Source organism: Triplophysa rosa, linkage group LG1, assembly GCF_024868665.1.
Source record: "Triplophysa rosa linkage group LG1, Trosa_1v2, whole genome shotgun sequence".
In the NCBI taxonomy this organism is placed as follows: domain Eukaryota; kingdom Metazoa; phylum Chordata; class Actinopteri; order Cypriniformes; family Nemacheilidae; genus Triplophysa; species Triplophysa rosa.
In genome coordinates this window covers 28,193,207-28,220,927 of record NC_079890.1, presented here as the reverse complement: position 1 = coordinate 28,220,927, position 27,721 = coordinate 28,193,207, and the positions used below count along the sequence as shown (strand labels likewise).

The 27,721-nt window shown below is 38.4% G+C and overlaps 3 protein-coding genes across 4 annotated transcripts; 1 reads left to right on the top strand and 2 right to left on the bottom strand.

The window, feature by feature from the left end:
* Positions 1 to 5,006: 5,006 nt before the first annotated feature.
* traf6 (TNF receptor-associated factor 6) lies at positions 5,007 to 10,298 on the top strand. The gene is made up of 7 exons (XM_057346000.1): positions 5,007 to 5,221; positions 5,747 to 6,033; positions 7,616 to 7,766; positions 7,880 to 8,038; positions 8,255 to 8,326; positions 8,459 to 8,536; positions 8,649 to 10,298. The coding sequence occupies exons 2-7, from the start codon at positions 5,747 to 5,749 to the stop codon at positions 9,516 to 9,518; spliced, it is 1,617 nt and encodes a 538-aa protein (XP_057201983.1). The 5' UTR covers positions 5,007 to 5,221; the 3' UTR covers positions 9,519 to 10,298.
* A 500-nt stretch (positions 10,299 to 10,798) lies between these two features.
* Positions 10,799 to 15,634, bottom strand: LOC130548856 (proline-rich protein 5-like). The gene is given in 9 exon segments (XM_057325925.1): positions 10,799 to 10,940; positions 11,011 to 11,087; positions 11,089 to 11,130; positions 11,132 to 11,142; positions 12,588 to 12,679; positions 12,751 to 12,808; positions 12,917 to 12,965; positions 13,040 to 13,132; positions 15,567 to 15,634. Coding segments are annotated over 9 exon segments (615 nt in total). The 3' UTR covers positions 10,799 to 10,815.
* A 664-nt stretch (positions 15,635 to 16,298) lies between these two features.
* Positions 16,299 to 27,179, bottom strand: trpm5 (transient receptor potential cation channel, subfamily M, member 5). Of its 2 annotated transcripts, XM_057335562.1 has the most exons (26): positions 27,094 to 27,179; positions 24,248 to 24,315; positions 24,014 to 24,164; positions 23,733 to 23,913; positions 23,490 to 23,656; positions 23,159 to 23,336; positions 22,997 to 23,061; positions 22,730 to 22,915; positions 22,544 to 22,640; positions 22,256 to 22,374; positions 21,757 to 22,086; positions 21,513 to 21,650; positions 21,033 to 21,156; positions 20,613 to 20,758; positions 20,421 to 20,533; positions 20,237 to 20,332; positions 19,917 to 20,157; positions 19,372 to 19,490; positions 19,158 to 19,290; positions 18,901 to 19,075; positions 17,910 to 18,078; positions 17,634 to 17,816; positions 17,355 to 17,483; positions 16,983 to 17,055; positions 16,808 to 16,898; positions 16,299 to 16,666 (listed from the first exon to the last, which is right to left on the bottom strand). In XM_057335562.1, the coding sequence occupies exons 1-26, from the start codon at positions 27,118 to 27,120 to the stop codon at positions 16,557 to 16,559; spliced, it is 3,609 nt and encodes a 1,202-aa protein (XP_057191545.1). In that variant the 5' UTR covers positions 27,121 to 27,179; the 3' UTR covers positions 16,299 to 16,556. The 2 variants fall into 2 exon arrangements, with proteins under 2 accessions (XP_057191545.1, XP_057191536.1); XM_057335553.1 differs by lacking the exons at positions 16,299 to 16,666; positions 16,808 to 16,898; positions 16,983 to 17,055; positions 24,248 to 24,315; positions 27,094 to 27,179 and having other exon boundaries at positions 17,421 to 17,816; positions 23,733 to 23,918; positions 24,014 to 24,077.
* Positions 27,180 to 27,721: the final 542 nt, after the last annotated feature.

The window sequence follows — 27,721 nt, the reverse complement described above, 5'->3', positions numbered from 1 at the left end:
AGATGTCATATAGACCTCTAGAAGATGTCTGTAAGATGTGTATGATTTAGAATGGATATACAACAGCTCTTTCTAAGATGTTTAGCAGATGATTTTACACAGCAGATGTTTTCCAGATCTCCAGATCTTTAGCAGACATCTTACAGATGTACCGGCTGTGCTATCTGGGGATCTTACTATTCTTTTCGATAGACTTACACTACTGTCACTGTGGCTATCACGCTGTTAAATGCAGCTTTGCCTGGCTGAGGTTGACTGTGCTATAATCAAAACGCTATTGGTTATTTTAAAAGGGGGAGGGGCCACTCGATATGTCTCGCACTCTCTGCATTTTTCAGTTTAAATTACATCAACATATCAAATAATGCTGCGTGTTCCAAGGCATTGCAGTGGGAAACCATCTATAATGCAAACAGAATTCCTCAACTGAAGTCACTCCCTGTCCACCAGTACCATACCTTTAAACAGCATTGAAAGGGTGGGGTTTCACAAATTTAAACGGGGACTGCAACAAATCCACCTCAGTCCACACATCCCAAAAGAAATTCGGAGCAAACATAGTTCCTATCAAAGTATGAGTGTTGGCTTAAGTGTGTGAATGTTTAAGGAAGAAGTAGAACAGTATTTCCTTATCCACAGGAACAGACCTCACATTATTCCATAGTGGCTCGGCAGCTGATTAAAGCCTTCAACTGAGGTCATTGCTGTTGGCGTGTTTCACATGCCTATATGTGTAAACACATCTTACAAGCTACTGTGTGTTAGTGGTGGACACTCAGCTTTAACGGTTTCCTGTTAAATCACATTTATGGTATGTTACTTGCATTGTGAAAGGGATGTAAAAAAATAATGGTATTCTATAGCTTCTTAACTTTGTAAAGTGGGCTGTCACTGCATAAAGTTTATTAATCTTGATGGATGCTTTCTCATACACACCGTATCCATGATTTTGACAAACTGACCATTACCTAAACAAACGTATCTTCTTTGCCAATGCCTCTGTACAGTCTTCTTTTGGACTCTGGAAGAAACATTTCAGTTTAAAATAGGCAAACACCTTTTTAGGTTAAAAAATTTGAGTAGATTTTATTCACAGATGCTGTTAAACTATGTGTTTTGATTATGACCCGGACATTCCTTGAATTACATTTGAACTGGCATTACTTTAAATAGAAAAGTTTACTAAAGGAAAACCCATAACCCAGACTAACAACAATATTTAATAGTATACACATCTGATTCTGCTATACTTCTGTACTTCTAGGACTCCTTCCAGACATTATTATGCACTGTGTATTATATACAATATTATCTCTTTTGTTACCATATTAAGATTATACTGTATATAACTGTACCTCAGACCACTATAAATCCTCAAGCACCAAGGGGCACAGCAGTCATGTTTCTGTTCTCCTCTTTTGCACCAGACCACTTGCATAATGGATTGTAGTGTTCTATCCTGACTCAATCAGCAGTACAATTTCAACGCTTTTGGTTTAAGTGTTTCAATAAAGAACACATGTATAGTAAGCACCATACATCCCAAACAGAGCTTCTTTTGTCAATATAAGTGATAGGCTGTGAAAGAACTGACGTGATCAAATCTGTAGCACTTGAACACACTGTCAGGCTTAAAGTGTCAGATCTTTTACAGGCAGAACTGTCGTTATGGCTACATAATTATGTACTTCTATGTGCTTACATACTTGTTTTCTATTTATTTTGCTATATCTATGATCAAGAGCATGTTGAGGTTTTCCCAAATTGCACTCACCCAGTCATAACAAAACTGGAAGTTTGTAAAAAGCAAAGGTCTGTGTTAATATTTCCAAGACTGTCTGTTTAAGCAAGAGGGCGTGCTCTGCATCCGGAGTCTGGTTAATAAGAAGCCTTGTTAGATGCAGGTTGTTGACCTTGCTGTTTATAAAATGTGCTTTTCATAAGTGACATAGAAGCTCACTGTGACCCTCGTCTACCCACACTTTGACATACTATGTGGGCTGTGATCAGACCACAGACAGCCCAGCAAAAATGTAACATGCCAAAGTTTGGCCTTTACAGAGAGCCATCCGAGAAAAGGTTTTATGCTGACATCAGCTGTGAGGTTTCTAAAGGCATTTGACTCTGTACCTGTTACCTGTGTGTGGACTGTCAAAAAAATCTAAGTGAAGATACATGAAGCAAATGTCAAAAATTTGAAAATAGATAGCATAACTCATGAATAGAAATATAGCCTTACTCATTACACCTTTGTGTGTTTTATGTATAATTGTCTGCGGCTGAGAGTAACCTTAAAAAATTGGATGTAGACCAAAACCAAGCCTTAAGAATATGTTGTGTGGTGCAACTAAATCATCACCATTAGCAACAATTCAAGTGGAAATGGGAGAGATGCCTTTGTTTATAAGAAGAACGAAAATTATGATGTCTTATTGGGTTAATTTGCAGGGACATAATGTTATGCACCATGCAAAGAGTGTAGTCCATGAGTGTTGGGAACATAATAAAGCTAAATTAAGAAGTTTTGGATGGATTGGTAATACAAAAGCAAGGGAAATTGGTTTAGATCAAATATAGTATTGTCCCACAGTATAATATTCAGAAATACCTCACTGGTTATTTATAATGCCATCAAATGACTTGCAAATTCAAGAAGAATCTGATACAAATTCAAAGTCAAGAAAAAGACAATCTGATACAACTGCCTGAATGGTATATAGTTAAAAATGTATGGAAAGGAAATATACAACGGAATTAAAGATGTTTACGGATGGTTAAAAAATCAAGAGAATGGGAATACAGGAGCTGCAATACAACATTAAAATGAATGATGGAGTGGCGGGCCTGTCCGCCACTACTTAGGCTAACGTACGTAGCGACATGAATACGTTAGCCAAAAAAGGGGAAAGATTTCCGCAACATCTTGCGAGACCCGGGCAAAAAGGTCTCATGATATACTGTATCCAGAATGTGATGCATGATGGGATACACTGAGCCCTGAATACCGCTCAGAAGCGGTATTCAAGATAGTGTGGGTTTAGTGTGGGTTGAGGGCACTGCACTTAAAATTTTTCTCTTAAAAGGAGAAATTCCTGACAGCCCTACAGAGCGTCGGATGGTAAAACGGGCGTCTACGAATTATACCCTCAAAGGTAACTAAATACCGAGACACTGACTGTCATATACACAATATGTCATGTGCTCCATTTATAAGTTAACTGTAAGTTACCTGTTCAGCTCCCGTATTTGTATGCCCTGCTGAAGAAAAATAGATTTGATAGAACCATTAACTTTCTACCATTAAAACCATTACAAAATTCCTTTTTGTAGTGTTTTAGGGATTATTAAGAGTCTTACATCTGCCACAGTAGAGACCATGTTTCCATCCCAACCAATACAATTTCTATTATAACCATTAAGTCCAATAGAATTGTTTATTTTTTCAGCAGGGTATTATCATATTAGTGATCATATAGTGATAAAAGTGATCATATACCAGGTGCAGCAGCCAGCCATTGTCAGAGACCTACATTCAGCAAGGTACTGAGTACAAAGTCACAGAGACTTATTCCGTAGGGAGGTGACAGAGTCTGTATTTTTGCGGATGCACAGGGATGATCAACAAATTGTCCTCAGAAACGTCCTGAGGGGGCAATTCTCCAAGGCGAAGGATGACTTTTTGTTTGTATTTCAGTATTGTATTTTTTGGCATTCTGTATTGATAAACAAGGCCTAAAGGCCAATGCCATGTTCCTCAATCAGCAATTTAAGTAGATGAATAGACTCACAGTGAGTGAGTATGTGACTGAGGGAGGCAGGGATGGAGGGAGGAAGGTAGTGAGTGAATGAATGACTAAAGCAAAAAAGGAACAAATGTATAAATAAATAAATTGAATTAATTCTGAAAAGTCTGTGTGTTTCTTAAATACAGACATTTGTTAAAGTATGCTAAAATATGTAGAGCATAACATATAAATAAAACCCACACACTTTACTAAATGGTGTCACACAAATGTAAACTACTAAGTTTAATTTTATTTAATTTTTCAATTTTTAATTGGGGTAACAATTTGTGCTACATATGTACCTTGACATATTTTGCCCAAAAAAGGTATTTAAGAAGAGAATCACCAATAAAAAACTATTATCTTGTGTTTTTATTATTATTATCTTTTTATAAATAAAAATAAATTTCTCACTCCTGACATACAACATTTTGCCATATTGTAATTTATTTTCATTGGTATTATAAAATAAAATAATAAAATAAAAAAGCAACATCAAAAATAATATAAAAAACTATTTTCCGCTCTTACATTCTTAGTGTACGCACCGTTTCTCCAAACCATTACAATTTGTGATGTGTTTAATGTCTTTTGATGTAAGTGCAATGTTCAATAAAGAGTTTATTATTTCCGGTATGGAACGAGTAGTGTCAAACAACTTTTTTTTAAAACTGCCGTAAATTGTTTCGACCGGAAGTAGACGCAGTTTCGTGTTCCGAACGGGTAGTGACAGGTCCTGTAGTTTTGACGCATTTAAACAAACCGTCTACCTACAAAATAGTTCTGTACATCTCCCCCAAAAGGTTGCCCCAGTTCACAAAGAAAGAAAACATTGTATAAACTTTCAATATTAGTTTCTCAAAATACACAATTATTCACCTCAAAATTGAATTTGTGGGATAAATCTCATTTAAAATTTTAAAGTGAGCTTCTTTAGCCTTCGGAGGAAGAGGGGAAAATAAATACATTTTTCTATTTTCTTTTTCATTTCTAACGTTTCCAAATCGTTAAAGACATATTTTATTTTAATAGGGTTAGAAGAAGAAGAACACTTCTGTTGTCACTCACCAAGTGCCCTAAATAGTATTCACTTATTTATTTTAATCACTAAATAAAAACGTTATGAAGAAGCTCGCAACACTTTCATCAAAAAGAAGAGGTAACAGCGCCATCTTGTGGATTACACTTTTAAAAAAGACAGACCACCGCGCAAAACGCGCCTGGTTTCTGTTGCAGTTCAGTGTAAGAAAACGCCGATCGAAGACCAGCTGAGACATTGGACGCAAAGATTCTCCAAAGAATGCGGTTGTGCAGGGCTGGTCTGAGATCAGCGTCACGAGGGAAGGTTTGACCCAGTGACGCTGCGCCCCATATTTGGAGTCAATACAGGAAGAAGTTCTTACACACAGCGAGGCCGGACCAAGCTATTAGCTAAGGTTTGTAAATGAAAGCTAATACGGGTATTGTCGCATAATATCTTGTACTAAAATGTGTTTACTGTTATAATATTAATAATATCCGGTTAAAACCTGTTTGAATAGACGACAGTTTGTTTAGTTTGGAAAATTGGGCGGCAGGAAAGTAGGTTGTGGCTGGGTGGCAGGTCTCGTCTGTTAACTCACTGTAACTCAGTTCTCATGGGAAGTACGTAAGGCCTTAACTAGTATGTTTTTTTACGTCTGGTTCTGTTATTGTATGAGGCTGAAATGTAATTTCTTAGACTGTATAGACCCGCCCAACAGCATTGCAATTCAAGAAACAGCAATTTAATGAAGAATAAATAACGCAGGCCAGTGATTTCCCATCTCAGGATTGTTTCACTTTGCATTATAACCTCCAAAATTGTTTGGGTCAAGATTTGTTTGTTTGCTGTAACGTGTGAAATATATAAACATGCATGTTTCCTCTCTTCTTGGTACACTTTTTATTCTCTTTCTTATTACTTATTCCTGTCATTACAGATGGCTTGCAGTGACACAGAGAAGTCCAGCCTTGGTGGTGCTTGCTGTGATAGCGACTACACCAGTTGCGCAGCAGCTATGGAGAAAGAGAGAGAGTCATATCTTAGCCCAACTGAGAACCCCTCGACCGTTAGTATCCCACCAGACCAACAAGGTTATGATGTAGAGTTTGACCCTCCGCTAGAAAGCAAGTATGAATGTCCGATCTGTTTGATGGGTCTCAGGTCGGCAGTACAGACACCATGTGGACATCGATTCTGCCAGTCGTGCATCACAAAGTCCATCAGGTTGGCAGCTTTTGTTGTTCATATGTTTTGTTGTACAGGGACTGGGTGTGGGTTTTGTGGCAGAGGTGTACACACAATACAAATGGCAGTTGAGATGATATTGTACACAAGATTCGTAAGGTAAATGAAAAATTTGTAAAATGTTACTATGTGATGATAAGGCTGATGGCAATTTAGGAACTGACATGAAAAGGAGAAGTGCCAGCTGTCAAGTGAGATGGCTTTTTGGCTGATATCAATCAAAGTGGACAGATATTGACCGATCACAGTACGGCTGCTCAAATCAACAAGTGTTTTATCCACCTTTTTCTTGATGTCTCCATGGAGGGCGCCATTACCGCGAGTGACTTCCTGTTTTATGCTCCGCACTTCCGTTTTGTATTTGTTACTATGTTAGAGGACATTTCTGTTAATGGGTAAAAATAAAGTTTCTCTAATCATTTTTGCGGTAAAAGGCTTTCACAACAGCCACGGAAAGCTCAGAAAACCTTACGAACGAGTGTTACCACGTGACACAACAAGAGCGTAAAGTAAATAACATTTAAAGACAGCTCGGTCTTAGCTCTGACTACTGCATTCTGCACATCTCAAAAACATCACACTATTGTTTACTGCGATATTTACTTTATTGTTATTGCATAGTACATCACTATTAACACATTTAGCATATATCCAGGGCTAAGTGACATAATAATTATAATATAAAATGTTGAAGTTTAATATTACAGTTGTACTGTATTCAAACATACGTATTCGCATTTGATGACACAGGAAATACACACTATTTAAAAGTAATTTGTATGTAATGTATTTAAGTGTTATGTTTGGTTAATAAACTAAAGGCACATTTAACAACACAGCAGCTGTATCGCTACATAACATACCAAAACCAGTCACACTGAAGCATCCAGATGTCTCCAATATTGCGTTGTTTTATAAAAGATCCAACGCGATGTGATCAGGTTTATTTATATCTGGGTGTGGGTATCAAAAATCTTCCCGTTAGATTATGACTCCCCTGTTAAGAACACTGGACTCGGCAACCTCCGCTTTAGAAATGTGAACTGTTGATGGTTGATGTAGATGGCAAAGAATTTGTACAATGTTAACGCTGCGTAAAGTGTTTTTATGAATTGGCCGCCTACATACATAAGACGATATATGATTTATGATTTATAAGATGATATATGATATACGATATGTGCCTGCTGGCTGGAGTTTAATGTCATCATCCCAGTAGATGTCGCTGTCCAGCTTCTTATGGTGAGAGACAAAGTTTTTTACGGTCTAGCTTAAAAACTCACAGGGCCCTTGCGGCCCCTGTGAAATAATTTAGAGACTGCTCTTTGACATTATGCTGTTTTAAATTACAAAAAGTATTGTAACGTCCGTTTAAAAGCTAACTTGGTAATGCCCAACTAATCAAGCGGCGAACCGGAAGTCTTAAGCATCAGCCCTATGCGCATACGCAAGGCATGATGGGTAATTTCGCGCATTGCGAAAAAGGTGAATATATGTCTAGTTTCAAAATTCACTCCCTGCGAGTATTGTCAGAGATAACTCTTTTCTCTTTTTCTGGTAGAGACACTGGGCAAAGATGTCCAGTTGACAACGAGGTGCTGCTAGAAGAACAGCTTTTCCCTGATAACTTTGCCAAGCGAGAGATCCTCTCACTGACAGTCCGCTGCCCTAATGTAGGGTGCGGTGATAAAATGGAGTTGAGGCAATTGGAAGTAAGTTTTGTTTACTCCTTTGGACATTATATTGTCTAGGCAATTTTAAACAGACGTGTTAAATGGCAATTGTCATTGTGACGAACTGAAATGTGTTACTTTTTCTCCTTTAGAAACATTTATCTCAGTGTAAGTTTGCCACAGAGCAGTGCACTCAGTGTCACGAGTCTGTTCGTATAATCTATCTGGATGAGCATAAGACCCAGCACTGCTTACAGCGCAGCATGACCTGTCCTGACTGTGCCGGGAGCTTTGTGTATGCTGACAGACAGGTGGAATCTTTGTTTCCTGTTCACTTGCTGTTGAAGTTTGAGTTTGTTAAAATGTGTTTAAAAGTAGTTTTTTGTGGTTAGATTAATCAATATTACATTCTAAGTATTGCTCATTTTTATTTGTTGGTATTTTGTGTTTTCAGTAAGATATTGTGTGCCTGATGTTTGGTGTTTCTTTCTATGAATTCTGGTGATGTATATTTTTCTGTCTTGTAGATTCACGAACAGATGTGTCCTTTCGCTAGTACAGTGTGTGACTATTGTGGAATGGAGTTTATTCGAGATCAGGTGCGTCACAATATATCACTGTGAACACTTCCTAAGTGTGACTGTGACTTTGTGATGATTAAGGTTTTTTTTTAAAGATGATTGTGATGACTTTGTCTTATTGTAAGCTTACTGTGTTTTTGTCGTTTGCAGTTGGCAGTGCATTGTGACACAGACTGTCTTAAAGCTCCTGTAGCCTGTACCTTCAGCACTTTTGGTTGTCGTGAAAAGGTGGGTGTTTCAAAGCTTCAACGTATAGGATAAACTGCAGTACCTTCTCATCGGATATAACACAAAAAAAGCTAAATGTTCATTTTATAATTAATAAAAACATTTGTTACAGATGGTGAGAAATGATCTGGCCCAGCACATGCAGGAATTTACACAGATGCACATGCGTTACATGGCCGAGTTTTTGCGCACCCAGACACTCAATAGCTCCCTTAATCTGCCGGTTATCAGCCACTTCCCGTCGGATGAACGTAGCGCCTCCTCACGGGCGCCAGAACCTTGCCAGTGTAGCCAGGAGTTGGTGATCTTACGGGAGACAGTCTTGGAGTTAGAGGGCCGACTGGTTCGTCAAGACCAACAGATCCGAGAGCTGTGCATTCACAACGAGACGCAGAAAACCCAGCTCACAGAGGTACGTCGTAAGCTCAGCTCATTAGAAGAGGCCACACGAGAGCTGGAGGCTCAGCAGTACCAAGGCGTCTACGTGTGGCGCCTGGAAAACTTCTCTGCCCATCTGCACAACCAGGAGGCTGGTCAGCCTGTAGTCCTTCATAGCCCACCTTTCTACACGGGGCGGCCAGGTTACAAACTTTGCCTTCGGCTGCACTTGCAAACCCCCAACGCTCCCCGCTGTTCCAACTACATCTCGCTTTTTGTACACACTATGCAGGGGGAGTTTGACAGCCAGCTCTCCTGGCCTTTACAGGGCTCGATTCGGCTGGCAGTGCTGGACCAAGTCGAGGGCCAGCACCATGTGGAAGTAATGGAGACTAAGCCAGACCTGCAGGCCTTTCAACGGCCCACTGTACAGCGCAACCCCAAGGGTTTTGGCTACGTCACTTTTCTTCATCTACAGGCTTTGCAGCAGCGTGGCTTTGTGAAAGAGGATGTGCTGTTGGTGCGATGTGAGGTCACACCACACTCCGATGCCAGCCTCAGGCGTGAGGGGGTCCAGCCTCGGGGACCAGAACCTTCACCTTGAGTTGTGATTCTGCATTCTTAAGTTCTCATACATCGCCCAGCATTTGTAGTTCTCATAGACACTTACACTCTGCTGATGTGGCAAAACCTGACTTTCTGTGACTTTATGGTACAAGATCAGTCATGATGTTTTTACATTTGTAAATGTAAGTGTTTTAATGTAAAATGTTTCTCAAAAGCATTTTGGTGCTGTGCAATTTGTGGACAAATCCCAAGATGAATAGCATCACAAAATCAATCAACCAAGCTAAACGCTGTTAAAACATGACTTTTATGGTGCTGCTTATACTAAGTGTTATGTTTCAAAAGTTTTTTTTCACAATACTTTTCACCTAACCAAAAAGGCAACAGTAGACCCCTGAACGAGTCTCAAAGCATAAAATACGTATTTAATATTCATGTTTTTGATAAGGTCTGGCCATTTTATGCATCATTAGTATAGAGCAGGATTGTTTACTGCCATCCTGCTAAATCCAGAGTGTCATGTTAATGGAACAAGCATTTATTACACATACATTTTCAATGAAGGTTGTAACAAGCTTTACAAAAAGATTCTTAATTCACCTCATTTTCTTTTGCCTTTACAGTTTGTCCCTAACATATCTTAAATGTGTAAATGTTCTACATTTACTAATTTTAACATGTACTGTGTTAACAAATAGACACAATTGTTTTTTGCAGATGTATTCAAGTTGATCTGATTGTTGTGTTAACACTGGAAATCTGACAAAATCATTTTTTATGTTATTTGGATCATCGACACAATACAGTGCTATTAAATGTGTTGATATTTTAAATTGATAAATTATTCTGAATGAATTTCAGCCTTATCTGTTTACATTAACAAAATTGTTTAACCGAATATTCACAGAATTTCTCTGCACATAAAATTAAATTGGAAGGTGTCAGAGATGTGCCCTAGTAATATTGACTGTCTCGCAGGTGTCACCCATCCCAGAATACATCCTGCTTGTAACAGAAAGCAGCTGGATGTCAGAATGGGCATTTGTCACACTGTGGCGTCGTAGCTTTCCCGCTTGCTCTTGGTACACGTCCCCTTCCTGTTCCTACAGGGGACAGCAAAGAGCTCTCAAAGGTGTAATGAGTAATCCTTATCTCAGGGCGGCTGAGCTGTGCTGGTGTGTTGATTCGTTCAGTGCAGCCTATAAAGGAATGTGAGAAAACCACAGGTTTGTAGCTGAAGGAGGTCAATCTGTTTGCTTTAGATATAGCACTCCAGTGTTGTTTTGTGGTGGGGGAAATGGCATACTGAGATGACAACAGAATAGAAGTTTGGATCAGATTGAAGTATGAATGTTGGATTTTCTTGTGTACCTGCAGTTCCATAAATAAGGTGTGACCACCAACGCCACCATATTCTCAAGTTGGCAATCATTTCTTGAGGGTCCTGGATTCCCAACACATGCAAAAAGGGCATGCGATCGAGGTGGTTATCCAGATGGCTGTGTGGCGGGGTTTGGAATTAATACTCACCTGCAACACAAGAAGCATCTGTTTGATGGATGCAGGAATGAGGGACATGTTTTTGCGCAGCAGGTCACCCAGAGAGCTTTATTAGGACCTGATCCCTAAAGCTGAGAAGAGCCATCTGTCAACTCTTGACCCTACAGAGAAACAGAATTCATTTCTTGCAAGCTGATTAGGATGGCTAGCCGCACACTGATCAACTCCAGACTCAAAAAAGTCTATAAGGACATGTTTGTATTAATGTTTTTTTATTTTCTAAATTGCATTGTGCAAGTGAATAAAATCAGACACATGCGCAAACGTTTCAGCACATGGCTATCTTAAGTGCTCACATAAACAACATTCACAGCCTTTTTAAATAGCTCAGAAAACACAGTCAGCTGAATTCAATTAACACAGGTGAACCTTAATTGTTACAAGTTCAATTCCAAAGAGGTCTAATCAGCAAAGTAAAACCAACATCAAAATACAGAGAATGGTCAAACAAATACAATAGACCTCAAAGAAAGTATTATCTGCAAAAGCATATATAAATGAATATGAATATACATGAAAGAAAGAAAACAGCAAATGCAACTACAAAAAGCAAGAGAGTTCTAATTCTTCATTCATACCCTCAGGGGTAAAAAATCCAGAAAGCCTCCCTTTGTAACAACTTCTTGTCTCTATCTCCACCTCTTCTATGAGGTGGAATCCTCTCGATGCCCAGGAACTTCATGTCACTCAAAGAATGATTGGCAGACTTAAAGTGACGAGAAATTGGTGATGTATCATTCTGTCTCCTGATGGCACTCGTGTGTTCAATCATTCTTGTGCGTAATGCACGTGTGGTTTTGCCAACATATAGTTGTGAACATGGACAGATGATGATGTAAATTACATGTGTACTCTTGCAAGTGATCAATTGTCTAATCTTATAAGTTTTTGATGTATGCAGGTTTGTAAAGCTTTACATTTGACATACTTGGTACAAGAAGTACAGTTGTAACATGGGAAGCTACCCTGGGCATCGACAAGAGTGGTCGCAGAGGAAATGTGGGTGTCAGCATGAACAAGCTTATCCCTCAAATTTAAGCTCCTGGAAGAAACAAAGAGTGGTTGATCTGCAAAAACATTCAATAACTGGGTATCACTTTCATGGAATTGAATTCAGCTGACTGTCGTTTTCTGACCTATTTAAAAAGGCTGAATGTTGTTTATGTGAGCACTGAAGATAGCCATGTGCTGAAACGTTTGCTCGTGTGTCTGAGTTTATTCACTTGCACAATGCAATTTACAAAATAAAAAAAATTATACAAACAACATGTCCTTATAGACTTTTTTGAGTCTGGAGTTGATCAGTGTGCGTCTAGCCATCCTCCTGTCTATTTTCAAGTATTCTACTGGCTTTATGCACCTGCAGAACAAGGAATCTACTTTTCTATTTATCTGGAACGCTACAATATTCCCTCAAGTTTTGCAAGCTGATTAAACAGCTAACCAACCTGAATATGATTCAATCAAGCTTGGGTGTTGTGCCTCAAGTTGCCTCATCAAAATGTAAATGTGTCTGAACAAGAGCATCAGCCTCATGCAGATTTACCTGTAGAGGATAAAGAATTGCCTGTATGGTAGGCAGAATTTCTGAGAAAAATGTGTCTCACACCTCGGCCAAAACAAGAAGCTGTCTTTCCCCTAAAGAAAGCAAATTGTTTTAAGACGTTTGTTTTATGATAGACAAAGATCTACCTGAGATTGTAACTGACCTTCATGCTCCTGAATCTCATCCAAAATGACTGATAGACCTTCAGTCAAAATCTGATTCTTAAAACAACAAGACACAAAAATAGCATAGTTTACTTCTACTACTAGTAATGCAGTTGTTTTCCAGACAAGAACACCGTGGCTTTGAAAACTAACAAGCTATAGCACCTGGAAATATTCTTTGATTAAGGAGCCCATTTCTGTCCTTAAGAGACATCTGCAAGGGTAAAAAAATAGTGACGAGATGTAAATACAAAAAAATGCAGATTACTTTCCTTGATTTATTTATACCTGGTATTTTCATTCAAAGTGTACAGCTCATTTGACTGTAGTTCCTCTCCCTGAAATATCTTAATAACTGCAGAGTAGATGCTAAAAATGTGACTTTAATAATCAGTATTTTTATTGAAATGTTAAAGGGATACTTCACCTAAAAATGAAAATTCTGTCATCATTTACTCACCTTTGAGTTGTTCCATATCTGTAAAAATTTCTTTGTTCTGATGAACACAGAGAAAGATATTTGGAAGAATGCTTATAACCACACTGTAAAACTTTGCTGTAATTTCGCAGCAGGTTTGCCAGTAACTTACTGTAGATTTAATGTACAATTTTGTTTTAAGCATAAACTTCTTTCATAAAACAAGACTAAATATCTTGGATCACTTTTTCTTGTGATGTAAATGTATCGTAATTTAATAAGTTTTAAATATTTTTACAGAAAACAAGAGAAAAATGCTTAGGAAGAATATTATTTTTTGCAGTGTTGCTGTGCTAATGCCAGTCTCTTCTTGCTCATTTTGAATCTCAAAAGTCAAAGTGTTTTAATTTTGATTAAAGTATTGAAAACAGTACTAATTGGAAAGTATATTAAGTAGTAATTAAATCTACAGTAAGTTACTGGCAAACCTGCTGCAAAAACTACAGCAAAGTTTTACAGTGCAGACAGATTGCCCCCCATTGACTACCATAGTAGGAAAAAATACAATAATCAAAAGTGCCCCAAAACTGTTTGCTGTCCTACATTCTTCAAAATGTCTTCTTTTTGTTCAACAGAACAAAAAAAAGATAAAGTAATTTTTCTTACTATAGGAGTCAATTCAGGGCAAAATCTGCTTGGTTAAGCATTCTTACAAATATCTTTCTCTGTGTTCATCAGAACAAATACATTTATACAGATTTGGAACAACTCAAAGGTGAGTAAATAATTTTTGGGTGAAGTATAGCTCTTTAATGAAATATTGGCAAAGCAAAAACAATTCATCCGGAATTTTTTAGTTGCAAATTAAACGAAAGAAACTGGACTCCAACTGTTTAAGAGCAGTGCAGTGGGACCCTGCAGGATTGGGAAGGAATTAAGGCTGAAGGAAAATGAGTCTGGATTCGGTAGGATCTCAAGCAGGACCTTGCAGATATTTTATAATGTTTTAACATGAAGGACTAGAACATTCTCTTTATCAGTGGTTCTCAAACTGGGGGCCCAAAGATGGATCCAGGGGGGGCACAGATCCTGTGGCATTTTATGAAATATAGACATTTTTCACAAATGTTATTTAAGGAAACCAAAAGAAGTGATGTTCCAGCATTGTTTAACTGAATATGTTTTTGGTTTAATTAAAATTATAAGTATAAGTCTTTATTTGGGGGGGGGCGCAAAGCGATGCACCCTACACAAAGGGGGCCTTACAATGAAAAAATTTGAGAACTACTGCTCTATATGCTGTTTCAGGTCACAGAGAACTCAGCTCATTACCAGGATTTTAAAATGTGAAAGTAGACAGGTGGATCCGACAACTCACTCTTCGAGTATCTACTTCCTGTGGTGCACCAACTTCCTGTTACTAACTGCCCTGTTCTGTTTACATGCTTACTCGTTACACTCAAATAATCTCAACAAACTAAATCTTGTTAATATGAAAATCATGCACGTCGACAAGCTTTGTCAAGCAAAAAAGAAATATGCAGAGAAATATTATCAGCTGTAAAACCCATACACAAACTACACAGTCTCATAAGCAAATATAATCAGTCTTCTACTCTCATTTTTATTCTTATTATTTGTTCCATCAAACTGTGTAGCAAACAACAAAACGTAATCCGAAAGTAACTGTGGCATTGATTTTGCAGCTCACATAAATAATTCACCTTAAACATTTGGAACAGCATGTCTGTTTGAAATTAATAAGTGGAATGGGTTTAATATACAAGTTTAACTAAAAAAAGCTAATACGTACCCAGCTTGTCCATCAGAAAGGAATGCAGACATAATATTTAGTTACAGTATATATTAGTTCGCTAAATATCTGGAGCAGATCTTAAAAACATCCCTTCAACGTGGCAGTGTGCTTGCACTTACAGTTCTGAAAACAGACTTTCCATTTTTATCTTGAGCCTGGCTTTGACGACCTTCACATATTCTGTGTAAATCTGTCTAGTCAACTGGTTACTGATTCATTACTAGCTATGTGAACAGTATTGGTCATTCCTGATGAATAAATAATCAGTGTTTTCCTGTGTGAACGCATTGAGAAACTGCATGAATAAATATTGTGATGAGGAAACCTAAAGGTATAGTTGACCCAAAAATGAACATTTTGTCATCATTTATTCACCCCCATGTCATTCAAAACCTGTATATGACTCTTTCTTCTGCAGAACACAAAGAAGATATTTTGAAGAATGTTTCATTGGTTTCGTATCCATACAATGGAAGTCAATGGGTCCCCAATGCTGTTGGGGCACCAGCGTTCTGTAGAAGAAAAAATCACACAGGTTTGGAATGACGTGAGGGTGAGTAAATGCAGGGCTGCCAACTCACACAATCGACTCTGCTCTCACGCTATCACGCCACACATCCATTTTCTCAAACAGGGTCATACCCACCATTTTTTCTGTGTTGTGTAATTAAATATGTTAAATAATTTCCTAAAGGCTTAATTGTATTTCACAGTGGTGCATGTTGTGATTGAATTTAATAGTAACCAAGTAAATTTGCTTGTCAAAAATTCATTGAATCAAGACCTTCCCTAAAATATGTGGCTTTGAAAGTGTGTATAAGGTAGTGGTTAGCCTATTTAAATGTTTGCAAATAGTTAAAGGCATTATTTAACAATAAATTCTAATAGAGATTTTCTATGACAAATCCATGTCTTGCCTGCTAGAAATTTAAAGGGACAGTTTACCTAAATAGAAAGTAATGAAATTATGTTATCAAATGTTTTGACAATCACAATACACTTGTAATTTAAGGGTTTTTGTTGTGTTTTTGTGTTTGTTCCAAACATCAGATAGCCTGCACCCAACAGCTGGAAAATCTAACTCCAAGCTGAACTCAAAAGTTGGCAACCCTGGTAAATGATCAAATAATATTTTTGGGTGAACTATCCCTTTAAAGTATCCCTTTTGTACAAGGATTGTGTAGCATCCACTCACTTCCTCATATGGTGCACAAATGATTTTTCAGTTTTATTTGTAGACTACAAAAGTATTAATTGAAAGTCTAATACATTTTTGTCTATTTCTATGGAAAAGAAAGAAAACAATTTGCACATATTAAACATATTAAAAAACTATTTGAAGTGCATTCAATTATTTTATTATTTTTTTTCTGCAGCAAAAAAATCATAGTGATTTATACTTTATCATAGTAATATAGTTACAAAAGAGGCACGCTAGAAACATTAGAAAATAATATATTAAGTATTAACTGATGCACATGCAAAATAAATTAATCTCCAACATGACCCCAATGTGACTAGTGATGATCTCTCAATCAGTTTTAAAACATTTACATATTAATATTGTTAGATCACTGATCAATGTAAGGCAGTTTCTTGTCGGCACCATATCCCGAAGATCCTGATGGCTGCTGTCGTCTGGCCTCCTGTTGTTGCTGCTTTCTGGAGTTGGCAATAGACTCTGTGAAAACACAGTTTTACCCTGAGTGCAAAACTCTGACAGAAACTAAGACAGAGCAGGAAAGAGAACAACTGAAAGGAAGAGACAAGACAGGACACAAAGTATATGAAGAAAAAAATACAAATGTAAACAAAGCCTTACTTGGGGCTTTAGGCACGTCTCGGTCACACTTTAGGGTACTTTTGTGGAAACACTCTGCAATCCAGGACAGCACCTCTCCACAATACCTTACCTACAGTTTACATTCAGTAAAATCATTTAGTGCTGACACTGTGCAGTTAAACCAATAAAATCAGTAGCTACTTCTTGACTTTACCTCAGTCTCTACTGTTGCCATGCGTTTTTCGTGCTCTTTAAACCCCCCAACCATAGTCAGCAAACTCTGCACCCTATGAAGAATCACATAACAAGGATGTAGAAAACTATTGTAACATACTGTATATTCGCACACAACTGAAGACATCAGCTACACTTACCTGTAGCACAAGTAGCATCTCAACGTATTACATAGTGTTTATTTACAACATACAGTGCATTTAACATACACTTTTTAAAAGAATGTGCAGTACCCGGGGATCCAAGATCAGCGAACCCACAACCTTTGTGCTGCTAATGCAGTGCTCTACCAGTAATTTTTTGATAATATATTTCCTACATGTGCAAAGTGTTAACATTTCTTGTAACTCACTTAGAGGAAGTGTATTTCAGTCTCTCTGCACTGCTCTCCCTAAGCTCACGCTCCTGTTTAGCCATGTAGTTCTCCTTCTGCACCGTCTCCCATGTCATTAGCTTCTGGTCCAAGCCAGCTGGCAGTTCCCTCTCTACTCACAAAAAGAAAAGAGGAACAACATTATTTATCAACTTCATATATCTGACAACAGTTTCTTTTAATATTCTCTGTGCTTGTCTGATTTGTTTTGTTAGGTGACATGAAATGTGAATTGGCACAAAAACCATGAGGATTTACTTGCCCAAAACATCTTGTTGGGATTCTGTCTTTTTGACAAAGCTCAGGAGAACCTGTGTGATGTGGCTGATGATGATGAAGGGCGGAGCCAGAGCGGGACGGCTGTGGTATTCTACGATCAGGTTATAGCGCTGAAACTTCCAGAAGATGTCTGCATTCTCCTGCACCACCTGGAAGGTGTAGCTGTGGAGAAGTGATATGAACTGTTACATTTCAGTTTGGATTTGTGAAAGTCATTTTTAGTGAAATGAACACACAAAAGCAACATTATTGGACCTGAACATGGCAATAAGGAGATTCAGGAGGAGCACATTAGTGACCAGCAAGTAGATGACAAGCAGCAGAATGACCAGCCAGTTGGCATAGACATTCGGACAGGGTGGCAGAGTGCCCATTACAATCTCATGCACATCATCAGTGCAGTTATCATCGGGCATTTTGGCCGCTGGGAAGATACAGAAAGAAAAATAGTAAAGTTCACACTGCAATAGCACCACCTAGAGGTAAATCTATTAAATAGCTAAACATTTAGGCACAGTTGAGTTCACCCAAAAATAAAAATTCTGTCATCATTTACTCACCCTCGAGTTGTTCCAAATTAGTATAAGTTTCTTTGTGCTGATGAACACAGATAAAGATATTTGGAAGAATGCTTGTAACCAAACAGTTCTTGGCCACCATTGACTACCACAGTATGACAAATGACAATGGTGGTCAAAAGTGTCCCAGAACTGTTTGCTTTCCTACATTCTTCAAAATATCTTCTTTTGTGTTCAACAGAACAAAGAAATGTATAAAAGAATTTTTCCTACTATGGTAGTGAAGGTGAGTAAATGATGACAGAATTTGAAATGATTCATTTTTAAATGATGGCAGAATTTTCATTTTTGGGAGAACTGTTTCTTTAAAAAATATTGACAGAAAATGTAAAGTAGTGCACCTAAGCATAAAATTACATAGCTCACCAAAAATAAATAAATACATATATACAGTCAGAAAAAATGAAGAGACCACTGCAACATTATTTTCATTATTTTATCTGTCTATTGGGGCCTTAAACAACACAAGGGTGAGTAAATAATAACAAAATTTTCATTTGTGAGGTAAAATATCCCTTTAAATAAATGAAATGAAGTTAACTAATTTGACTAATTATTAAACCAGCTTTGTATCGAAGTTCAACTAAAGCATCCACCAAACAAATCCTATTTAAAGAGCTTGTTTTCTGCAAACAGTGTATTACAATGCAAGAATATTGTCAGTGTACCATCTATTTCCTCCAGAGGAATCTGTCCAAATATATGCAGATACGGGCGGTAAAGTGCTCTGCGGAAAACCCAGTCAATGCGCGGGTCATTGGGGTGCAGGAGGGCCTGCGTCGTCACTCCATACGCGATCAGCCACACGCTCAGAAAGAAGAGGAAGAAGAAAACGTCCTTGATCTGTAAACCAACATTGTGGGGTTAGAAGATGACTCTTCTTATAATAATTTATAACTTTGCATAAGACAATGCTCAGCATCACCATTCTTTCCACAATGATGATCTTGGGGCCAAGTTGCTTGTGGATGGCAAAAATGTGAATGAGCCTTAATGTGAAAACCATGAAGTCTAAAGCGAGAATTGTGCGGCCAGCCTCATACGTTTCCTGGGACATCCTTTAGACAAAATAAGGAGATTAACATTAGGTGCAATACTATAATTGGAGCTACTTAAGCAACAACATTATCTGGTCATACCTGCAGGACACCCCCACCACGAAGAGACAGATGGCCACCATATCACACTTATTCCAGTTATCCTCCACATATAGCTTGAATTTCTTCAGAATACTCATGTCCTCGTCCGTGAAGAAACTCTGTGAATGAGAAAGATTGTTCATCAATTATGTGTTAAAATAAATTCTAACTCTGCACCACATGCATGTTTGATCTCTGCATTGACCTCAAACACAATCTTGACCTCTGTTGTCATTTGAATGTCTTGTGCTTATCTACCTCACAGTAACTGTACATCCCAAACTGAAACCTCTGCAATTTGGCCTACAGAGCTGTCCGGTCTGTGGATGATGCAGTTTACATGGCACTTCAATTCTTTGACACCTTTACAACTACATTGAGATAATATAAAACTGTATTGTAAATGACCCCTTCGCCCCATTTTTAATTTTGTCCCATATTCATCAAATGAGAACAGCATCTTCTCCCAGGCTGTTGCTCTCACAAACATCTCATAGATTTCAATAACACAGATTTTGAATCATATTCAAAGTTATCAATCCCACCTGCCTAAGTTCCTCCAACACCAGGGTAAAAACCCAAAAGTAGAGGAGGATCTCGGCTGCAGTCGGGCCAAGCGGTGGTGGTGGACGGAAGTCCAGAAGAAGCACGTAGCTAAATAAGAGAAGGAATGCAAAGTACATGATGACATTTCCCAGGAACACTGTGACTGGAGCGCTCCAGAAATTGTCCCATCGTCGCAGCACATCGTTAAAAAAGGCAGGGTCTTTGCCACCTTCCTTAGCGCTGAGGAAAAAGCCCAAAACAATTTTGATTATGTCTTCAAATGAAACTTTTATTTCTTACTATAAGAAATCGAGCTTACGCTGGGTCATCTACGAGCAACAGGGCTTGCTCAGTTTCCAAACTATCCAGCTCGGCAAATTGCTCTGCTTCACCTTTGCTTTCTACGGCTTCCTCTCTGTGACACACACAATCACACAAATATAAAAAATGTTAAACATCTGTGTAGTGACACACATGGAATTGATCATGAGAAAAGGCCTCACTTGAATTTGATGAGATTGGTATACATGAGGGGAGGGATGAAGAACGTCAGCACGAGTCTAGCGATGGAAGTGTCGGTTCTCATTGCTCCCCACCAGACTTTGGTCAGCAGGGCCTGTCAGGCATCCTCATTAAATATCACGCAACAATACAGCTGGAAGCTGTATGCTAATGCAGAAGAAATGAGCTCTTACCTGTACTCCATCATGTGCGACGAAACATTTGGCGTCTGCTTCCGTGGCGAGATTTAGGATTGTTAATTTGTTCCAACAGCATGTGTTGCGCACCAGCAGAGTGAAGGCTCTTTCTTCGCTGTTTGAGAAACACTCACTAAACAGATCTGATACCAGAATAAACTTTAGTAGTTACACTTAACAGTACATTGATTAACTGACTAAACTACAGTATATGAACACTTTAAAATTTTCTTCTGTATTTCACATTGCCATTAGTGCATTTGACACATGCTTTTACACATTCAATCCATACAATTTATGAGTTTGCCTTTGCCAGCATCATGCTCTGCCAGTTGCACATTTATCAAACACCACGGTGGATGTTTTGTGTTATAAATGATATGGAGATGTTCTGAATCATAATGGTTTAATTCTCACCTATGGCGAACTGCTCGTACTGGGCGTTCTTCATACTGCGAGCAGACTCTGCTTCGGTAGCCAGATGAGCCATTTCCTTCATAATTTTAGAGCCCACCAAAGCAGCAGGCACTGCCTCTGGGCCCTGAGACACATAATAAAGAACTGCATAAGTACCAGACATAAATTAGAAATAAACAAGAAGAAAGCAAAAGCATCTGTAGTAGTTTTTATTATTATGCATGCAGAGATCTTGTTGGTTATGCAAATTGCAACAACATATAGGAGACTTAAAAAATAAAACATTTGTTCATTGTTAACTCTGCTAATGTGGCCATTATGATACTGTATTGCAACCGATTGGTAACCATTGGGATGCTAGCTTCCTGATAAGAAAGAAGAACAAATGAACAATGCAAATAGACTTCCGTTTAAAGTTTATGCAAATAAGCTTTAGCCTATGAAAATAAGCACATCACACAAATAGGCTTGTTGTCTCACCATGGCCCAGAAGTAGTTTGCCATTTCCTGTCTATTGTGCAGGATAGCCCAAAGAAAGAGATCTCTCCAAGGGTACTCACAACGTCGGTCCAAGTCTTGGAGGTCTTTTTGGCCATGTCTTCCTTTCCCTGTCCCCGCCTTAAAAGATGCACATAAAACAGCCGAATTATAGCATTGAGGGTGTTGTATAAGTGGTTGTATAAGTATTGTATAAGTGTTGTACAGAGTCCTAAAGAAGTCTCACCGCTGGAAGTTTTAGGTAGAAACCTTTACAGGTGTCATGTAGAAAATCTTTGAGCAATTTGGAGACCTCATAGAAGGTAAACCGAGGCCTGCGGTCTCCAGGTTCAGTGCAGGGATGTCCAGATGTCCGTGTGCTGGCTAAATGAACCTGATGTTTTTTCAGGAGCAGGGTGTGAAGGAGGTTCTTCTCGGACACAGAGCAGTAGAGTTCCTGAAGACGTCCGTAAGTCAGAAACTTATTCATGTTTACTCCGTTATCCACAAACAGACGCACAAAGTCAGGCTTATCATTCATCAAGGCCTCCATCATCACATCCTCCAGGTCTTGTGCCTAAGAAAGAATGAGGGAAAACAAGATAAACACATTTTTTGAAAATATTGTTTGTTTAAAGTGATCTACAGTAGCTGAACACATAAAAATTGTGAAACAATAAAAAGTGGGCCAGAAAACAGCAGCAAGGATTCATATGTCAGACTTTAAATGTGAATACAATTCTTACACTCCATTGAATGTCTCCATTAAAGATCTCACTCTTAGCGATGTCCACCCTATTCCAGGCTACAGCCAGTTTCAGCTCATCCAGAAAGTCCTGTGCTTCTGAACTCTGACTTTTGCAAGCTGATTCCAGACATAACACAAGAACAACAATAAACACACGGATTATACAGAAATCTACACCTTTAAAAAGCATTCAAATGGGAGAGAAATGCACCCAGATGTTTTAAATAGCTTTAAAAGTGTCTTTAAAAAGTATATCCTCTTACTTAAATTGTTGACAATTACTTACCCTTAACCAGAGCTTTGAGAATTACTGTGTCAAGCTCTGAGTCCTGCTCTGGGTCATGCACTGTCAATAAGTGACCATTGTCCAAAATTCTCTGGATCTAATTGGCAAAATGTACATTTATCTTGGTTTTAGTAAACTGTTTAACTGTTTTAATTATTTAAAATATTGTAAACAGTTGTTCATTACCAATTTGACCCAGAAAGGGATTTCAATGTTGTGTAGGCCAGTGGGGAAGGTATTAAGCAACAGCTCCTGGACCACATCAGCATCCCAGCATCCTCTGTCCATCAGTGTCACTAATATGTCTGCAACCCCTCCCGAGCCAGCCAAAACCAGCCATGGTGTAGAATTCTGAATGGTCTTGTACATTCCCTGAAAAAAGGACAAAAATGTAAATATAACCCAACAGCATCAACTCATAAGATATATAGGTAGAATAAGATTAAGTAATACCTGTAATATCCTTGGCTCCCCATGTACAAGAAGACACAACACTGGTATTTCTATGCTGCCTGTTCCTGTTACAACACAGAATGAATTTGAAAACCTCCCAAACCATGAAAAGATCAAAAGGAGCTTAATACAAATACGATTTTAGGAAACGTCTAAGCGTACCTCCGTATCCTGTGCGCTGCTCAGAGATGTGTTTGAGCATCTTGACTCTCATTTCTCCAGTGGCCCCGGGTCTCTGGGGATCCTCATCCACCAGGATGAAATGAGAATGATTGCAATCTAACGAGTACACGGTACCATAAGGGAGATCCTCAGATGGGTATGCTGCCGGATGATCAGGCTAAACAAAAACAACAATAAAATAATGCCTGTTAACTGCATAACCTTATGCTCGCTCTATCTTGATAACAAGGCACGTGCTGCTTTCAAGTCATATCAATGCTTCTTTTTTAAGAAGACCGGAATGAATTAATAGGAAGCAGACAGTCGTCACCTTTGCATTAAGCAGCAGTTCTCTGTTCTGAATCATGTTCCATGGAGCAACCCCAATAGCCACCACTCGTATCTTAGGGGAAGTGCTGGCAAGAGAGTGGTCTCTTACAGCCTGAGCCAGGTTCTTAGTGATGCCAAAACGCAAACCGCTGGTAATAATCCATGCCCCTATGTAGGTCAAGGGTCAGAGGTCAAAATAAGATTTTCTTTTCATTTTTGTAATTGAGAGGAGTACATTTTATACCTGTGCTCTGGGCAGCCTTTACTAGGCCTTTTCTAACCGTGTCCTTCAGCCAGGGCTTCATCTGAGCCACCTCATCACCTCCAACTAGTCCCACCACCAGGTGCGGAGGGGCGAGACCCCACTTCTTGGTCATAATCTGGTAGATTTCGGCTGGATCTGTAGTGCCGGTGACCCTGACGAACTGAACTGACAAATAAACTCTGTGTATAATGTGCACAGTCTCTCATCAAGAACGTCTAGAATTTTGAGTTATGATTTTGCAAATATCTGTCTTCATATACCTTGCCTCTGGTCCGACAGGAACCGGTGAACTCAATATCTCCGAGCCGACCAGCTGTCCAATGTGGATTTTCAAACCTCTCATTGCCCTTCTCACCCATTTGAACAACAGACTCTGTAATTGGGGTGTAACACCGACATCCTCCGAGGAAACTATAAATGTACAATGGCACAGGTCTCAGTTCAACACGTAAATCAGATCTTCAATTATTCAGTGGTGATGTCACCAGCCTCACCCGTGTTCTTGGGACTCGTTCAACAATTCTCCACATTGCACACATCTCCTGCCCTGCCGTAACACCCCCTGAGAACAGAGTTACATTTATCTATGCCTAATTTTGCATCATATTCACTGTATCACTGCATACAGCAATTGTAGCTATAAATTGTTTTGTTCTATACTTCAAATGATTGGAAATGCTTATGTAAAGCAGTAGCCATTTTCATTCTTCACACACATGCAAACATGCCCTCCCTCCTAGGGAATAGAGAAACACGTGCATTTACCAACCTGAGGTGAATGAGAGTTGAATGAGTCAGCAAGCAGATAGACAGAGAAAGAAAGAAAGAAAGAAAGAAAGAAAGAAAGAAAGAAAGAAAGAAAGAAAGAAAGAAAGAAAGAAAGAAAGAAAGAAAGAAAGAAAGAAAGAAAGAAAGAAAGAAAGAAAGAAAGAAAGAAAGAAAGAAAGAAAGAAAGAAAGAAAGAAATATTACAGAATAGAAATACAGAATAAACTCAACAGGATGCATATCAAACTGCACATGTTTGCATATGGAAATATGAGTAAACCTAATAAAACACTTGTAAACGTGCATTAAAAAAAACAAATAGCAGGCAAAGTTGATTTTCCACAGAAGTTGTCTATACATATGTAATCTACTACTACTGCTTATTTGCATTTTGGCCATCAGTCATTCAAGGTCAGTTTCCCTCATGTGGTTGAAGAGGCACGGACATAAAGTGTAAAAGGTAAACTCTGAAACAGAAGCATAATGCAACGAAAAAATTTCAGGCAATTCACAACTTCTATTGATTTAATCACACCTGAATGAGCTAATGATGTTTTTCAGTGAGTGTTTATCCAAATGCTATCAGATTCTCTTTTGCAGGATGCTTCAAATGATATCTGTCAACATGCTTGAATTATTTTCTTTATCCTACCTACAGTTTCCTAATGGCTGCCATTTAATTGGGTTTTCTGCCAAGAAACAAAAAACTTCAAGAGACTAAATCTGGTTTTGATCAGTAAGCAAGCAGTTAATCCTAATAATTATTCATTGCTAGCACTTCTGTTGATGAAAATAATGTTGAAATTAATTAAATTCATGACACCACAATCATATTTATAGCTACTGTATAACAAAGAAAGTTGTTAAAAAAAGAATGTGAGAATGGTGATACTATATTCAACCATAAACAAGTTTTATATGCAATAAAATGTGGCTTAACAGATAATTGATTCTTGGAGGGAGGCATTTGTCAGCTGTTGACTATTGAACATTACCAATGACTTTTATGTAAAAGGTTCATAGCGTGTCTGTGTGTGTGTGTGTGTGTGTGTGTGTGTATGTGTGTGTGTGGGAAGGGTAAACCCTACGGTATGGGGACAAAATGTCCCCACAAAGATGGCAATATCCAAAATCCTTGTCCTTGTGGGGACATTTTTTTGTCCCCATGAGGAAACAAGCTTATAAATCATACAGAATTCACTTTTTTTTAAATCTAAAAGAGCAGGAAGTTTTTTGTGATTGTTAGGTTTAGGGGGTGGGTTAGGAGTAGGGAATATGATATACAGTTTGTACAGTATAAAAACTATTGTGTCTATGGAATGTCCCCATAAAACATGGAACCCCAACATGTGTGTATGTGTGTGTGAAATGAAAAAACAGGAAGTTTTTTGTGATTGTTAGGTTTAGGGGGTGGGTTAGGGGTAGGGAATATGATATACAGTTTGTACAGTATAAAAACTATTGTGTCTATGGAATGTCCCCATAAAACATGGAAACCCAACATGTGTGTATGTGTGTGTGAAGTGAAAAAACAGGAAGTTTTTTGTGATTGTTAGGTTTAGGGGGTGGGTTAGGGGTAGGGAATATGATATACAGTTTGTACAGTATAAAAACTATTGTGTCTATGGAATGTCCCCATAAAACATGGAAACCCAACATGTGTGTGTGTGTGTGTGCGTGTGTGCGTGTGTGTGTGTGTTCATGTTTGTATATCCCGGTGGGGACCTAAACCTGAATACACACCAACACATGGGGACTCGTGTCACCGTGGGGACCAAAATTGAGGTCCCCAGGGGCAAAAAAGCTAATAAATTGTACAGAACAATATTTTTTACAAATCTAAAAATGCAAAAAGTGTTCTATGATCTTTAGGTTTAGGGATAGGGTTAGGGATAGGGGATAGAATATACAGTTTGTACAGTATAAAAACATTACGCCTATGGACTGTCCCCACGGGGATAGTCAACCAAAGCCTGTGTGTGTGTGTGTGTGTGTGTGCGTGCGTGCGTGCGTGCGTGCGTGCGTGCGTGCGTGCGTGCGTGCGTGCGTGTGTGTGTGTGTGTGTGTGTGTGTGTGAAGTGCCGGCCATGATTTGACTAGGGGATAGGATGGGGTGTACGAGACAGGAAAATGCCATTGACAATGCAGCACGCAACCACGATCATTTGCATTAAAGGTCTCACAGAAAAATGACAATAGGTCCATCATAAAACATACCTTCTAACAGCGCCAACAAAGTCAAGAAAATATGCAATTTCCTATAGTAATTATATCATTGAATGGTTTATGTACTAGTATACGTAATAAAATATCATTCTTTTTAAAAGAACATTACTTTGTAGGTGAGAACATACAATTTCAGCCTAACAACTAGCTATAAATAGTGAATTACTCTTTTTACCTAAGTAAATAAAATTCAAAGGCAGTACTGTATTTTAGTGGAATCCAAGAGTTTGGAAGTACATCATCAATTATTTTTATCATCTTTACAAAATTAAAGTCATTTTTACAGAGACGTTTAGAAATGATCTTAAACTGGATGTTATGTTTTGTGCAAAAAGGATTCACTTACCATTGGAGTGTCGTGAAGCCCTGGCATATCAGAATTTTGGATCGAGATCCTCTAAACCTAATTTAGGCTGCCACAAGCTTGGGCAGCTCTAGAGTGTCACCAGGAAGTCAATCAGGAGTTTATTCTGTCAAAACCACTCCCTAACCGACCGCTGCTACATAAACTCAACCATTTACCTGCCATCTGTCTGACTTTCTCTTGAGCTCCCGCATGTAGTCATTCCTTTCGAGATAGAAGATGAAAAATTTTCTTTAAATGTTAGGATTTTTCCCTTTCTTACTTACCAAGGTAACAAGTAGCAAGAATGTGCTTTATTGCATTCAAAAACATAATGTTAGAGTTGGTTGTTTATAAATGCTCTGCTTCAAACTAATTTAAAACATTGTGTTGATAGTGTGTTAGAAAAGTCTTTCAAAATTCTCAGGTTTTTACAGACTGGAATGGAGGAGACAGTACCTAGCCTTACGCATAACAAACAGGCTGGAAATTCTGTAGAAACAAAAAAATAGTTCTGTTTTAAAAACAGACGAAAAACTCTGTCTCTACACTGAAAATGCATAAATAACAGATCATTTTTAAAAGAACTCATGTAGTTGTCCCAACACAAATTAATATGTTAACTTCCTTT

What these genes read in the sequence shown, in the direction of transcription:
- traf6 (XM_057346000.1), top strand. Translation starts at nt 5,747, where the DNA reads ATGGCTTGCAGTGACACAGAGAAGTCCAGCCTTGGTGGTGCTTGCTGT. An exon ending in TGCATCACAAAGTCCATCAG is followed by an intron (nt 6,034 to 7,615) that starts GTTGGCAGCTTT and finishes TTTTTCTGGTAG; the next exon opens with AGACACTGGGCAAAGATGTC. An exon ending in TGGAGTTTATTCGAGATCAG is followed by an intron (nt 8,327 to 8,458) that starts GTGCGTCACAAT and finishes TGTCGTTTGCAG; the next exon opens with TTGGCAGTGCATTGTGACAC.
- trpm5 (XM_057335562.1), bottom strand. Translation starts at nt 27,120, where the DNA reads ATGCCAGGGCTTCACGACACTCCAATG. An exon ending in AAAGGCTGCCCAGAGCACAG is followed by an intron (nt 23,657 to 23,732) that starts GTATAAAATGTA and finishes TGACCTACATAG; the next exon opens with GGGCATGGATTATTACCAGC. An exon ending in GTGGTGGGGGTGTCCTGCAG is followed by an intron (nt 19,291 to 19,371) that starts GTATGACCAGAT and finishes TTTTGTCTAAAG; the next exon opens with GATGTCCCAGGAAACGTATG.